The sequence below is a fragment of the Aedes albopictus genome, chromosome 2, assembly GCF_035046485.1.
Source record: "Aedes albopictus strain Foshan chromosome 2, AalbF5, whole genome shotgun sequence".
Lineage (NCBI taxonomy): Eukaryota > Metazoa > Arthropoda > Insecta > Diptera > Culicidae > Aedes > Aedes albopictus.
In genome coordinates this window covers 282751065-282767420 of record NC_085137.1, presented here as the reverse complement: position 1 = coordinate 282767420, position 16356 = coordinate 282751065, and the positions used below count along the sequence as shown (strand labels likewise).

The following is a 16356-nucleotide window of genomic DNA, read 5'->3' as shown; positions in this document are numbered from 1 at the left end:
GAACTGAGCTGAAAACCGTTGCTCCGTTCCATCTATTCCAACGGTCTGTAGGATCTTCGTCACGGTTCCAGCGATTTCCTCTCGCTGGACTGCTGAATCTCCCCATGACGACTTCTTCAGCCTGACGCTGAAGATTGTAGGTTGACTGTTGTAGGAATCTTCCGTCACGGCTCCAGTAAACGTCTGACTGGACTGATGAACTACCACGACGAAAATCTTCTGCCTTGCGCAGAAGATCATTCCTACAACTGACTTGTTTCCGCTAGTTCGATATCCTTCCGAAAGTAACAGCTAACTCAACTGATGATCCGCTAAGGGATCGCGACCCATAGTTTAAGAAACGCTGGTGGAGCAGTCATCAACCGTCGATTCCACCATAGGGAATTATTATTGGCTCTGGAAACGGGAGCCAGCCTTTTGGCTCCCGTGTATACCCCGTCGATGTCTTCTGTCAACTGCTGCACAGTGGAATTACTGCTGGGAATTGGTCCGCAAGAATGTATAGTTGAGAAACACTGCATCAGTTTCCATCCATATGCATGACAAACGAATGATTTACTCCACACTTCCAACATTGCAGCTCCGTGGGTCAAGGTTGATCGATGATAAGAACGATTTTTGTTTCGAAAAAACAATCCAGTTTTGTTTTCATACGGATATTCGCTCAAACAACTTTGATTTCTCGTTGTTTCCCATTTTCTTCGTTGTTGGTTGCGCGATACATACATGAGGTAGGAATGGGTTTAGTACAACGACCAGTAACGATTTGAAATGGCCGTTCCAATAGGATCTTCCAATTTCAGCAAATATGCACACCATCTTCTTAAAGGTATGTAGGACTCCACAGATGATTGCATCAAGTCGCTATTACTCGTTTGTATCGTCGACGGCAAATGAAACTAGTTTTACTCATGTACAGGCATCATTAGAAACGGAGCTTGTCATTATTCACTCATCACATGTTACAACATACTTATCTAGATCTTCAGAAACTGTCACATCATTCACATCTAGACTATTTCAATGTCATCACATATCACAAGGCTCAGTTTGTGCATTGTTTAGTAGCGAAACTTTGTTAAGTTTTTCCGATGTTTCGATTCATGTTATGTTTTGAATAGTGCGAATCAGTTCATAATTATAACGAGTTCGTTAAAGAAGTTCTTCCAACAATCACGATAGCCGACAAATCACTGACACACATTTTGAACACAGCACCGATGGATCCGGTTCGAAGGACCATAAATGTTCTCGCACATTCAAGCGTCTGTATGGATTCGGTGCTATGGTTGGTCATTTTGGGGACACTGAACAAGTAGTTGGTTCACGGAGTTTCATATCACGCACAGTAACGGAGAACAGTATCGTTTCAATGATGATCACTTTATTCTACACAAAACATAGACGAAACACTATTATTCTGGTCAGGTATGTTAACATATATTTAGTGATTGCCTTTCGACTATTCTGGACTGATGATTATTTCAAATTCTTTCGGGGCTATTTATAGTCGTTTTCAATAATGCTAATTTACGCGGGAAATCCGAAGTGACCCCGAAGTAACAGAAAATGGTCAGAAATGATCTATTATTAGTGTGATCCTATATGATACCTCATCTCATTAGAATTAGCTTTAACTGCAACAACATTGGCGTCAACAAATACATTTCTTGACGAGTTGATGCTTAATACGGCAAGCTTGCATGTGTGCACATTTGGGGAAATCTTATTTTTGGCAAATGGGTGCAAAATAATCACTCACTTTTTTTCTGAAACTTCAATTTTCACCGAAATGGCACTATTTGGTGGGCGCACTTATTTTATACACCTATTATCCGAAAATAATCGACAAAATTGCTTCCGCGCATACTTCACTACCCCAGAAATCACCGCACAGTCACATACTTTTCAACTTAGTCACTTTAGGCTTCGATAAAAATAGATTCTCCGATAATTTTGCAGCAAACATTTGTTTGTTTCCAATTCATCACACGGATGAATAAATACTGAATGTCAAAGTTGATCCTACCAAAAATGAACAACATGCTTGTTTTATTGCATACTTATTGGTGCTCTTAATGTTTCTTCGAAAACCGCAATAAGAGTGGTCCACTTGGCTGGAAGGCGTTCTTATAGCGGTTGTCAGAAGGTTTTGATGGAATAACGGGTTTTATTGGCAGTTTTATAAAATTGGTGATGTAAACTGCTAATAGTATAGCATAAAACTTGAAATGTTACTTGGGATGGTCATATTTTCACATGTAGAATCCAACAAAAATAGTCTGGTTGAAATCCCCGGGTGACACCATCGTAATAACCCTCAATAGCCAAATGTGAAACTTCAGCATTTATGTGTTTTAATTGCCAAATGAATTTGCCTTGTGTTGATTGGATTCAACATTGAACTATAAATATCTACTATTAAAATTATCATGTTTATAGCGTTTAAAAAAACACTATTCGTCAAATATAGTTAATCAAACTTGTTTTAAGCTTCTTCCTGAATTATCATAACTGTGACATAAGCACAATATAGTAATACTAGACAGAAACGTTGAGCGTTTATCAAACAACAAAGTGAAAAAAAAAATGTATTTTGAACAGTATGACCGATCTGTCAGACGGCAATTTACATTAGAGGGACGAATGACCTTCGGGTTAAAGTCCCTCGAACCCAACAAAAGAAGAAGGCAATTTACATATATCGGCATCAACATGTTGGCGCCGTTTATTGAAAGGCATCGTACACAGTAAGATAAATGTTTGGAAGGCATGTACTATGAATTGCTAAAAATACTTCATGCTTAAAAGAACAGAAGAAGTTTCGAAAAGTTTGACAAAATATTATTAAACTTAGGCTGACATAGATAAGAGCGGGGTAACATGTTACTCATAAGTAATCACTAGGGTACCGAGTAACTTGGACAATGGCTGATATTTTGGACACATTTCCGCAACCAATTGACTTGAAATTTTGTACACGTCTAGACACTATACGTATCTCACCGCGTTTCAAAAATTGTGTCAATTTATTCAAAATTAACTGAGCTATAGCAATAAAGTTCTCAAAATAAAAGCCCTGTCGAGATGGATCCTTTTCCCTGATTGTCGGCATGCAAAAAATATTCATAAATATTCTCACAATTGCTAAACCTTTTGAATCAGTTTTCTGCGTGTTCTCTATGTTACTTCAGTAATAATTAAATATTCAACGGCTGTATTGTTTTTAAATACGACAACCCATCAAACGGAACTTCTTTCGTGCTAATAATAAAATTCGTGAGTGAAAAAAACAGATTTTATACAACCACAGATAACAGATGTTTATCCTGAAGCAAAATTTAATTAAGAAAACACCTGTATAAAAACTGTAAATATCATGTACTGATTTATCGACCGTATTCTATAATTAACTTGATGATTTTGTGGCTATATCGGTCTCTTTCTACTCATAAGTATAAGGGAGTAGAGATCAAAGTGGATAATGAAATGATAGATATGATAGAATTCGCTAGGTAGCGAACAAGTGTGAAAATTTTTATAGAAGGTGAAATTAGGCAAGTAGGCCATGTATTGAACGAATACATCGAATGCGTGAAATCATTTCATTATCCACTTTGATCTCTACTCCCTTATACTTATGAGTAGAAAGAGACCGATATAGCCACAAAATCATCAAGTTAATTATAGAATACGGTCGATAAATCAGTACATGATATGAAAAGTTTGGCTCAAAAAGAAAAGTGTTCTATCCTATAAGATCGAAAAAGCTAATAGGAAGAACACGCCGCGATATAGACATACCTCTATGAACGGAGTGCGAATTCCGAAAAAGCTACCGATCGATAGAATTTGTGATGAAAACAGAACAATACATTAGGCAGTCGGGTGCCTGAAACTTTTGCCAGTCTTGGTAAGGTGGTATGAACTACCAACCAAGCCGATCTGTTTAAAAGCACAGGTCGCACGGCAGAAGTTTCACGCATTCGATGTATTCGTTCAATACATGGCCTACTTGCCTAATTTCACCTTCTATAAAAATTTTCACACTTGTTCGCTACCTAGCGAATTCTATCATATCTATCATTTCATTATCCACTTTGATCTCTACTCCCTTATACTTATGAGTAGAAAGAGACCGATATAGCCACAAAATCATCAAGTTAAAAACTGTAAAAACCAAATACGTTGCTCACTGCTGCCATACATACAGCGAATTGCTGCAGTATTTGCTATATGACAGGGATTATTAGCGTTTATCATTTATCATCTCCAAATTGTTGCCAGTTAGGTTCCCTTATTGAAATGACGGTTGAAAGTGTTTACACCCATTTCGTATGTTGGCATAAACGTCTGTTATCTGTGATGCAACTTTGTTTTTTTTTCATGTAAATAACATGTTATATTCATTCTTTTTACCGTGTAATTGAACACAATTTACTTTCGCTTACAGGCAACTAGCCAAAGAACGTCCAATTGAATAAATTCAACTGTAACAATGTGCTCAAATTAATGAAGCAGTCGTAGCAAGAAAATGCACATTAAGGGGGCATCCATTTAGTACGTCACGCTAAAAATGGGAATTTTCAATTAACTCTTCCCTTCGTTCGGGGTTTTCCTTTATTTAATACATTGCTTGTCACACTTTTCAGAACCCCCATCCCCCTTCAAGCGTGACGTACTTTATGAATGCCCCCTAAGGTCTGATTCATTCAGTGGAGCGGACTTGGTCTGGTGGCTAGAACACGTGACTATCACGCCGAGGACCTGGGATCGAATGCCATTCCCGACATATTCACAGAATGTGGATACTTCCTTCGGAAGGGAAGTAAGGCGTGTGTCCCAAGATGAACTTATAGATATAAGATCATCGAGTTAATAAAAAGAAAAAAAAATCAGATATATTCTCCCGCACTTAACTCGTTACCCTGGTTTACCAATATAGTTAAACCAGGTTTAACGCATAATTAATGGCGAAACCGCCCCTAAAAGCGAGTTATACCGGAGATTCACTTCAAACTAAGCTTTTCTCGAACAATAAAGAAATACGCTTGTCCAATTCTAATGCTGGACCAAGTAAGCAATTCCTATCAGTGGCTTTTTTTTTCATTATTATTTTCTGGTAATGTAAGAAATCGATCAGTTCTGAAACTGTTGAGAATTAAAAATTCAGACCAGAGCTGGAGGCGAAAAAATACAAGCGCGACTATGATTAACTCACAAGGCAGTTTTATAAAAAAAACACTAAAATAATGTTTATTTTGAACTTTACTTTATTACTAGTTCGTGCTTACCTGACTTGCCGACGGATATGTGTAACTAAATTGTGCATACGCGGCCATATTATCTAACGTGGTTCGGGAGGATAGAACGTATCGGTGAGCACGTTCTAGTCCTCACTCGCTGATTGTACTGGTACAGTTGTGAGCCTCGGTACACCGAATTCTACAGGTACAAACATAAAAACACCCGTCGCACTCCTCTGTTACATTCGATGAAATTTGGTATCCATTTACGAACGAATAAATAACATAATATCACTATAATCGGAACAACAATCGCGAACAAAACACAACGAAAACAGAATTACTCGAGATCTTCAAGTGTTTACATAGGAGTGATGTGTTCCCGGTTCTCTGGTTACTGTTGGTATTCAGCAGTACACACGACTACACGACTAAGCACCGCTGCAACATTCGGGACAGCCCGACGTGCCAGGATTTCGCACCGGATCCAGCATAATTTTCTCTGTTCGTTCACTACACTATCATTACCCGACATCTAAGGCAAATGCCGCACTTGTGACTCAGTCATTCGACGGCCGTCGATCGTAATTGGAAATCACTCATAGCTCTCCATGTGTTGCGCAGGTGGTTTCACTTGTAATGAGAAATACTGCAGTTGTAAAAGCACTTTTCCATTTTCTTTCGTTGCTAAAAAAGTTCAGTTTTTCATCCCAGACAGGAAAACAATGTCGGTACAGAAATTGAAAATGTTTTATTACAACACCAATAATAATTGTCTTTTATGTCCTTACAACACAGTGTTACTCGTTCAAATATTTTTCATCCGAAGCACTACATCAACAAAAAATAACGGGCTCTTCTGCTGTACGAAGCGCTGGAGAACACGAAACGCAACAAACACAAAAACTGATATTCCGGCAAACAAACAAAAAACTGTAAATAACTGAAAATATCAGCACACTGCGCTTCTATTGTTTTCCACCGGGTTCAGAGCCAACGTCGCGTAGTAGGCTGAGTGTTTCGAGTTTCCACGAGCCCGATCCTAGTAATCCACTGAACACACGAAAAAGAACAAGAACAATGCCACTCGTGTGTATTCACCTCATTCACTTGCTCTCGTGGTTCATAGTGATTTTTCCTTTTTTGTTTTCCTGGCCCACTCTTGTTCACCGGCTGCTCACCATTCATTCAACGACTCACACCCACACACCTCGTCAACAGTTTTCCACCGCCGCCGTTGACGACACACGCGCGACGCTTTTCCCGGCTGCCAGCTTCGCCGGGTTCCGCAAAAGAGGCGAGAGCGGAAAAATCAAAACAATCCCGTGAGTGAGCGCACGACGAAGCCTCGACAACGAAAAATCTCGTTTCTTCTGCGTAGCGACGATGCGCACTTGTTCACGTTGAAGCAGTAACTGAATTACAGTATCGAAAAACTAGTCGCCGGTCTGGTTGTATGCGACTGGAGGTCGAACTGGTAAAACCGGTCCGAATGTGAGAGATAATGGCAAGAGGGCGTCTGAAATAAACCAATCGCAGCATTTTATATAGCAGAAGAACACGCCTTTTTATGAGCGCTCTTGCAAAGTAGGGGCATGAAGCACGGCAATCCACACGAAAAGCAGCGTGTACAAGAGCGAAGAGAAAAATTATTACCACACAGGCTCCACCTCTTTTCGAAGTAAAGGTGGGGAAAACGATGGCTTCTCTCTTTCTCTCGCACGTCGCTCGCCTTCTTTGTCGATTTTTAAAGTTCGCACACTGCGTTCAAGGTGCACAAGAGCCATCCTTGCGAAGGAACCATTGGAATTTTTCCAACAATTTTCATTCCCTCAGTACATCCCTGATCGGAAAATTAAGAGCGTGTGCTAGTTCGTCTCAGGAAAATTTGTTCGTGCATGGTAGAGAGTCTAACTTTTTCGAAAATTGTCCCCTTTTAGAACGAGCTGGAATCCTTGCGAAGTAAACAAACACCGAATTCGTTCGAATCATCGGTACACCTTCGGTACATTCTACTCTCGTCTATTGACTCTTGTTGCCAAACAGGACGAGAATGACTGCTGATTATCCGATAGCCGGAAGGGAGTATGTTTCCTATACTTCCTTCGGAATACCGAATCGCGACCAACAACTCTCGCAGATTGGAGAAATTGATCCAATGTTCTGAGCAGGAGCATCGAAACGATACACAACAAACCCCTCGCCGCTTGTCAATCTCTCCTTCCTATTGCATTGGTCGCTCGCCTCACGGCTCCTTCGACGATATGGTTGTAAGGATTTGTCAGAAACGAGGGCCATTGTTGAGTTTATCCTGCCACTTGTGTTTTCCCTTCTTCCGCTGATATCCGGGCAGGACGACGGACGGCTCCTTCCGAGGAGGCTTTGGTCGACTGACTCAGGTCCTTATGTTTGCACCATTGTTGTCAACGACAAGCGCTCTCGTTATCTAGTCACACAGGAAAGAGTGCGCGAAAGAGAGAGACTACATCTTCGGGCAGGTGGAGGATACTCCACACGAAAAAATAGGTACTGTGTGTTTCGGAAAAGGAGAAAATCTAGCGGAACGACAGTTTTTAAATTGAACATGTGTACATTTATCCTATTTGTATCCCCCTTTCTCAAACCTTGTTTGTTCGAAGTATGTCTTCTGGACTTTTCTTTTATTTTTCTACGACATGTACCTTTTTGTTTCCTTCTCTGGGGATCTATTCGAGGATGTGGTTTAACAAGGTGTGTTTGAGATATTTCGTGGATTGTTGTTCTGTACAATCGGTGATGGATTTATTAGCCTGATGGATTAGGACCATACTATTGAAACGGCACGTAACGACTGGGTTTTGAAATAAGGCACAATTTTCATTATTTTGCATATATACATGAGTATGTAAAAACACTATTTGGGAAAAGCTTTAGCTTCAAAGCAAAACTATACTGAAGTTGACGCATATGTTCGCTCAGTGGAAAATATAATCGATTTAGGGTAATTCGCCAATTGATGAACGATTAGTAATTTTTTTTAATTGTTTTTTCATGCATAATTTCACTTTAGTTGAAGCATATCCAGTAAACGTCTAGATTAGATTTATTTCTTATATGTACTTTCGATTGAATCTTCATTCTCAAAAATTGCATTTTCTAAGAAAAAAAAAAGAACATTTGTATGGGAAGCCTATAATCCAAATGTTGAATGCTTTCTTAGGCTAGCTTATCCTAATGTTGGACGATTCTCGCTAATTGTTGAACGGTTCAAGCTTTGTTCGTGATTGATGACGTACAATCCGACATAAACATATCATTGACCTGTTTGTACTTTAGCCAAGAAACCTAACCTAGACCCAACAGTTATCCGATGTGGGTCCAACAGAGGTCCAAAATTCGATAAAATATGACCCGACATTCGATAATTCTTCACTCTGGAGGATTTTTCCAGGTTTTCGTGTTTTGTGCCCAGCTAGTCATTTGAGTGACAATTCATTCAAATGACAGAGAATCGCTTCTCATTTGAAGAAAGCTCTGCTGGAGTGAAATCGTTTTAAACGTGACCAGAAGCAAATGTGACTGTAAAGATTTGACAAGAAACGGAAATGACTGAAAAAAGAACTCCTTTGAAAGTCCCTGGAACACTCCTAAAAACCCATGAAACCCACTCAACCTCCTGTAACCACCCCGGAAATAAAAATCATCTGCTATCCCTAAACAGTTGTACTCAATTGTACTGATCAAAGTTATCGGCATCTTCGTCTCGTACCTACATTTCTTCATTCTAATTTCTGCATGCCATACATGACGGTCAATTGGGCGAATGACATTTGGTAGAACGATAAATAAATATTTAGGCGGTCGCCTGTTAGTTGTCGAAATGGATTGTTGTCATGCAAAAAGAGCATTTCGCTCAAAGTGCACTAGTATAATATAATATATAATATATAATATATGTGATAATGTAATTACACAATACATATAGTTAATAAATTGAGAAACACTAATTTGCAGTGGGAACTTTGGGCGTATGCTGACAGGGAAGAGGGGTTTACTTCGACAAACTAACTGAGTTCTTCAGGCCCTGCGAGCCGACCAAAAATAAAAACAAACACAGAAAAATCAACCGACTAGAGCGACAACAACCCCAGCGAACAAAAAGGATTTGTGATTCGAGACGTGGAACTGCAGATCCCTCAATTTCATCGGGAGCACCCGCACACTTGTCGATGTACTGAAGTACTGCGGGTTCGGCATTGTAGCGCTGCAGGAGGTGTGTTGAACGGCATCAACGGTGCGAACGTTTATAGGTAGTCATACCATCTACCTACCAGAACAGCGGCAAAAAAACGCGAGCTGGAAACAGCTTTTATAGTGATGGACGATATGCCGGAGTGCGTGATCGGTTGGTGCCCGATCAACGAAAGAATGTGCAAGTTGAGGATCAAGAGTCGGTTCTTCAACATTAGCATAATAAACTTAGGCAGCCCACACTCCGAAAGCACTGATAATGACAAGGACGGGTTCTATGCGCAGCTCGAACGCGAGTTTTATAGCTACCCAAAACACGACGTCCAGATCATCATAAGAGACGTAAACGCTCAGGCGGCCAGGAGGCGGAATTTAGACCGACAATTGTTAAGCTCAGTGTCCACCAACTGACGAACGAAAACAGCCTTCGACTCATTGATTCCGCCGCCTCCAAAACATGATCAATCGTAGCACTTATTTCCAAGACAGTCTCCCTTATCGTTATACCTGGAGATGACCATAGCAGACGGTATCGCAAATCAACCCCGTACTGATTGACGGACGACACTTCTGCGACATTATCGACGTCAGGACTTATCATGACACTAACTTCGACTCTGCCTTGGTATAATCTGGAGTGACTGAAGCAGTCGGATTTCGCCACCGCATATGCGCAGAATCTCGAGGCAGCGTTGCCGGAGATGGACGAGCTCAATGAAGCTCCCTCGAGGACTACTAAAGTACGATAAAAGCAGCCATCAACACCGCAGCGGAAACCAACGTTGGGTATGTGGAACGGAGCCGAAGGAACGATTGGTACGACGATAACTTAGAGAGATTTTGGAAGAAAAGAACGTAGCGAGGGTGGTTATAATATAACGTGGAGACAGCAGACCCGTTACTTCCGGGAGAAAAAGCGCCGCCGGGAAGAAGCGGAATGTGAACGAATGGAACTGCTCAACGCATCCCACAAAGAGTTGATGCCGTGAACAGAAATGTGCAGGGAAAAGGACGGCAACATCTTGACGGACGGACGTGAGGTGATCGAAAGGTGGAAGCAGTACTACGAAGAATACCTGAAAGGTAAGCAGAACGCAGGCATGGAGGATCAAGGCAGCGGGAGAAATGACTACGTCAGTACAGCAGGGAGCAACAACGAGCCAATAGTTTGAGGGGAGCTAATGAAGCTGTCCAGCAGCTCAAGAGCAATTAGTCAGCTGGTAATGATGGTAACGGAGCTGAACTCATCAAGATGGGCCCGGAAAAGTTGTCACCTGCCTGCACCGGCTAATAGTCAGAATCTAGGAAACCGAACAGCTTTCGGAGGGGTGGAAATGCCACCTACAAATTTATGTCCCAGATCATCTTCCGTCGTCTTTCACCCAAAGTTAATGAGTTTGTGGGAAGTTAGGTTGACGGTGGGAAGGCTTGGTTAACGGCGGCTCGACAACGGACCAAACCTTCACCCTACGGCAAATCCTCCAAAAATGCCGCGAATACCAGGTTCCAATGCACCACCTGTTTATCAACTTCAAGACGGCGTATGACAGTATCGACCGCAGAGAGCTATGGAAAATCATGTCATGTACGAGAACGGCTTTTCCGAGAAGCTCATTAGATTGATGAAAACTACGATGGACGGTGTAAGAAACTGCATGAGGGTTTCGGGCGATCTGTCCAGTTCGCTTGAATCTCGCCGGGGACTACGACAAAATGATGGACTCTCATGCCTACTGTTCAACATCGTCCTGGAAGGTGTTATGCGCCATGCCGGGCTTAACAGCTAAGGTACGATTTTCACGAAATCCGGCAAATTTGTATGTTTTGCGGATGACATTGATATAATTGCTAGAACATTTGGAATGATATTGGTTGATTTACTTGATAATTAATGAAACTTTTTGGCGCTATATCGGCTTTCGGGTTTCTTTATTATTATTATTATTATTATTATTATTATTATTATTATTATTATTATTATTATTATTATTATTATTATTATTATTATTATTATTATTATTATTATTATTATTATTATTATTATTATTATTATTATTATTATTATTATTATTATTATTATTATTATTATTATTATTATTATTATTATTATTATTATTATTATTATTATTATTATTATTATTATTATTATTATTATTATTATTATTATTATTATTATTATTATTATTGTTGAAATTCATCGGACTACACAGTCTACATGAACACTTAAAAACAACCTAAACCTAAACTTAAACAACCTAACAACCTTCAAGGACAATGTATTTGGAGTACATTGCTCAAAATTTCCAGAGCACTGTTTTTTAGAACCGTTGAACGGATTTGGTTTAAAATGCATCACGCTGTTGACAACCACTGAACAATTAGTGTAATGCATTTTCATCCAAATCCGTTCAACGGTTCTAAAAAACGGTGCTCTAGAAATTTTGAGCTATGTACTCCAAATATCTTGTCCTTAAAATAACCGATTGTTTTTAAAGAAACTCGAAGAGCGATATAGCGCCAAAAAATCCCACGGTGGCAGAATGTTACACCCACCTGAAACGTGAAGCAGCAAAGGTCGGATTCACGGTGAATGTGTCAAAAACAAAGTACATGCAGGCAGTCAGAGTTACGATAGACCGGAACACTTTCGAGGTGGTGTAGGATATTGTCTACCTCGGGTCCTTATTAACGGCAGACAACAACGTTAGCCGCGAAATACGAAGGCGCATCATCAGTGAAATTCGGGTTTACTATGGGCTCCACAAGTATCTGTGGTCAAAAAAAATCACCCCCGCACCTAATGCTGATAAGACCGGTGGTTCTCTACGGGCATGAGACCTGGGCTATGCTCGACGAGGACATGCAATCACTCGAAGTGTTCGAGCAACGGGTGCCTGGGGCCATCTTTGGCGGTGTGCAGGAGAACGGTGTGTGGCGGCGAAGAATGAATCACGTCATTGCTGCACTCTACGGCGAACCTAGTCTCCGGAAAGTCACAAAAGCTAGAAGGATACGATGGGCCAGGCATGTTATGAGAATGCCAAACAACAACCCTGCAAAGCTGGTATTGCAAGAGATACGGATGGCACAAGAAGACTCGGAGGGCAGCGTGCAAGGTGGGCCAGGTGCAGAACGATCTGGCAAGTGTGGGACGCGTCCGCGTGGCGTGGCGATGAATTGTTGATTCATAAATGAATGAAATGAAAAAAAAAAAGTAGATTCTTTACCATCTCCAGAAATTTGAGCTCATTCGGGATAAAATTGAGAGTGCCCAAGTTGGCATACTAATTTGAGCAGAAGGGAATACTTAACAAATATCATGTAAAGATCAACCTGTACTCTAATATTTGAAATTGTTATGTCCACGAAATGTTATGAGAACATCACAATAACATTAGGAGATATCTGAGCAGAGTTTGGTATTGATGGGATATTTGTTCATTTGGCTGTTATGCGAGAGGGGGCAGAATACATCATGAAGCTGTTGAACAAAAGAAGAATTTAGAAAGAAATAAAATATGTGGTATGAATGCAAACCAAGACTTGTTATTTCGTAGATTTTGTTCATACATAGGATTCGTTTTTATTATTTTGCCTCTTTTTACCACTTAATAGAATGTAGTCGACTGTCGAGTATGTTTGTATTTAAGATTAATATCAATAGATTAATATGTTATTCAGTTGAAATTTTTTACTGATGGGATAAGCAATCCCATAGGCGCCAACTTAGGGGGGGGGGCAAGCATCGTTTTGCCCCCCAATATTTGACGATTTTTCGATATTCCCATACAAAAAATCAGAAAAAGCAGACTTTGCCCCCCCCCCCCAATAATTTGGCCAAGTTGGCGCGTCTGAGCAATCCTGTTTGCAAGCTTTTAAATTTTACGTCTCAGTAACTACCCAAGCAGATCCTAAGAGCAAATGTATAATTAATTTTGACGTTGACATATTACAATTTGTGATAACTCGGTGTTTTCTTGTTGTTTTGGTCATTCAAAAGGATAAAACCTCAAAAATGAAAGCCAAAATTGTTTCTGTAGCAATGTATTTTTAGCATGATTCGATGGGCGTTACTGCAATATGCAGTGAAATATAGCAGGCATAATGTATGTGCTTTCTTTGGCGCCGTCAGCCATAGTTCAATAAAGCCTGTATCCGCAATAATCGGGACACGGAAGTATAGCTGTAACTATGCAATGAATCGGTAAAATTTGTCGAAAAATTGACTGCGAACGCTTTGGCGTATGTTTATTATTTGTGCCAAATTTCACAAAAATCGGTGCATTTCTTTTAGCTGTGGCTGAAAAACAAAACGACGTGCTTTCAAGCATTTTGTACAATCATGACCAATTTTCATTCGCTTGATAGACGGTTCTTTCGCGCTAAAGCTCAAAGTACTGTATGGATACTTACCTTACCTTACCGGTCAGGCTAAGGCCGGGGTGGCCTCTGCTGTGCATAGTAGCCACCTCCATTCCACTCGGTCCATGGCTGTTTGTCTCCAGTTCCGCACTCTGCGTAGGGTCCGCAGATCGTCCTCCACTTGGTCGACCCACCTAGCTCGCTGCGCTCCACGTCTTCTAGTACCGGTCGGATGACTCTCGAGAACCATTTTAGTCGGGTTGCTATCCGACATCCTGATGACGTGACCCGCTCACCGTAGCCTCCCGATTTTGGTTGGTTCTCCCAGCAGCTGATGCAGCTCGTGGTTCATTCGCCTTCTCCAAGTCCCGTCTTCCATCTGCACTCCGCCGTAGATGGTACGCAACACCTTCCGTTCGAAAACTCCAAGGGCGCGTTGGTCCTCTGGACGTAGGGTCCATGTTTCGTGCCCATAGAGGACGACCGGTCTAATCAACGTTTTGTAGATGGTTAACTTCGTGTTACGGCGAACTTTATTCGATCGTAGAGTTCTGCGGAGTCCAAAGTAGGCACGATTTCCTGCCACAATGCGCCTCTGAATTTCTCTGCTGGTGTCGTTGTCGTCGGTCACCAGTGAGCCCAAGTACACGAATTCTTCAACCGCCTCGATTTCATCACCGTCGATATGAATTCGGGGTGGCGGGCGCGGTGATTCCTCCCTGGAGCCCTTTGCCATCATGTACTTTGTCTTCGACACATTAATGACTAATCCGATTCGCCTGGCTTCACTCTTTAGTCGGATGTACGTTTCCGCCATCGTCTCAAATTTACGAGCAATAATATCATTGACCTCGTGAAAATCGTTCCACTCGTGTTTATCCTTCTTCTTCTTCTTCTTGGCGTAACGTCCTCACTGGGACAAAGCCTGCTTCTCAGCTTAGTGTTCTATGAGCACTTCCACCCACAGTTATTAACTGAGAGCTTCCTCTGCCAATGACCATTTTGCATGTGTATATCGTGTGGCAGGCACGAAGATACTCTATGCCCAAGGAAGTCAAGGAAATTTCCTTTACGAAAAGATCCTGGACCGACCGGGAATCGAACCCGTCACCCTCAGCATGGTCATGCTGAATACCCGTGCGTTTACCGCCTCGGCTATATGGGCCAGTGTGTTTATCCCTGCTCTTCTAATTACACCCTCCAAAGCAATGTTGAACAGCAATCATGAACGACCATCACCTTGCCGTAACCCTCTGCGAGATTCGAAGGGACTCGAGAGTGTCCCTGATACTCGAACTACGCACATCACTCGATCCATCGTCGCGTTGATCAACCGTATCAGTTTATCCGGGAATCCGTATTCGTGCATAATCTGCCATAGCTGTTCTCGATCGATTGTATCATACGCCGATTTGAAATCGATGAACAAGTGATGTGTGGGCACGTTGTATTCGCGGCATTTCTGCAACACCTGGCGGATGGCAAACATCTGGTCCGTTGTAGTGCGTTCACCCATAAATCCAACCTGATATTGCCCCACGAACTCTCTTGCAATCGTTGATAGACGGCGGCATAAAATTTGAGAGAGTATCTTGTAGGCAGCGCTCAGTAGTGTGATCGCGCGGTAGTTCCCGCAATCCAACTTGTCGCCCGTTTTGTAGATGGGACACACGATACCTTCCATCCATTCCTCCGGTAATACTTCCTCCTCCCAAATCTTGGTAATGACCCAGTGTAGTGCTCTCACCAGAGCTTCTCCACCGTATTTTAGAAGCTCGCTTGATAGTTGGTCTGCTCCAGCGGCTTTGTTGTTTTTCAACCGGCCAACCTCCTCCTCAATCTCTTGAAGGTCAGGGGCCGGAAGTCTTTCGTCCTGTGCACATACTCCTAGATCTGTTACCACGCCACCTTCGGTACTTGCAACGTCGCCATTGAGGTGCTCATCGTAATGCTGCCGCCACCTCTCGACCACCTCACGCTCGCTCGTGAGAATATTCCCGTGATTATCTCGGCACATGTTGGCTTGTGGCACAAAGCCTCTGCGCGAGCGGTTCAGCTTCTCGTAGAACTTTCGTGTGTCCTTAGCGCGGTACAGCTCTTACATCGCTTCGCGATCTCGTTCTTCCTGCTGGCGCTTCTTCATCCGGAAGACTGAGTTCTGCCTGTTCCGCGCCGGTTTGTAACGTGCCTCATTCGCTCTCGTAAGGTGTTGCAGCATTCTCGCCCATGCTGCATTCTTCTCGTTTTTCAACTGTTCACATTCGCCGTCGTACCAGTCGTTTCTGTGGTTCGGAGTAGCGAAGCCTAGTGCTGTAGCGGACCGGATGTCCCTCCAGCCATCTTCAAGTGTAGCTGCGCCAAGCTGCTCTTCCGTTGGTAGGGCCACTGCTAACTGCTGCGCGTAGTCTTGAACCACTTCTACGTTACGAAGTTGCTCGATGTTGAGCCACGGCGTTCGACTTCGTCGCGTGGTGATAACTGTCGAAAGTTTTGAGCGCATGCATACAGCGACTAAGTA

General features: G+C 42.0%; 1 protein-coding gene across 3 annotated transcripts in view; it reads right to left on the bottom strand.

The window, feature by feature from the left end:
• The window catches only part of LOC109415156 (homeobox protein araucan), a 271454-nt gene that overhangs the window by 161770 nt on the left and 93328 nt on the right, over positions 1–16356 (bottom strand). Inside the window, exons 1-2 of one of the 3 annotated variants that reach the window (XM_062851961.1) lie at positions 6428–6762; positions 5295–5879 (exon numbers count right to left, since the gene is read on the bottom strand). The exons of 1 other annotated variant lie outside the window; for it this stretch is intronic. In XM_062851961.1, coding sequence (XP_062707945.1) covers positions 5295–5342 — 48 coding nt within the window. In that variant the 5' untranslated portion in view covers positions 5343–5879; positions 6428–6762. Of the gene's footprint in view, positions 1–5294; positions 6763–16356 lie in introns of those variants that run through there. One more of the 3 variants, XM_062851960.1, reaches the window with a different exon arrangement.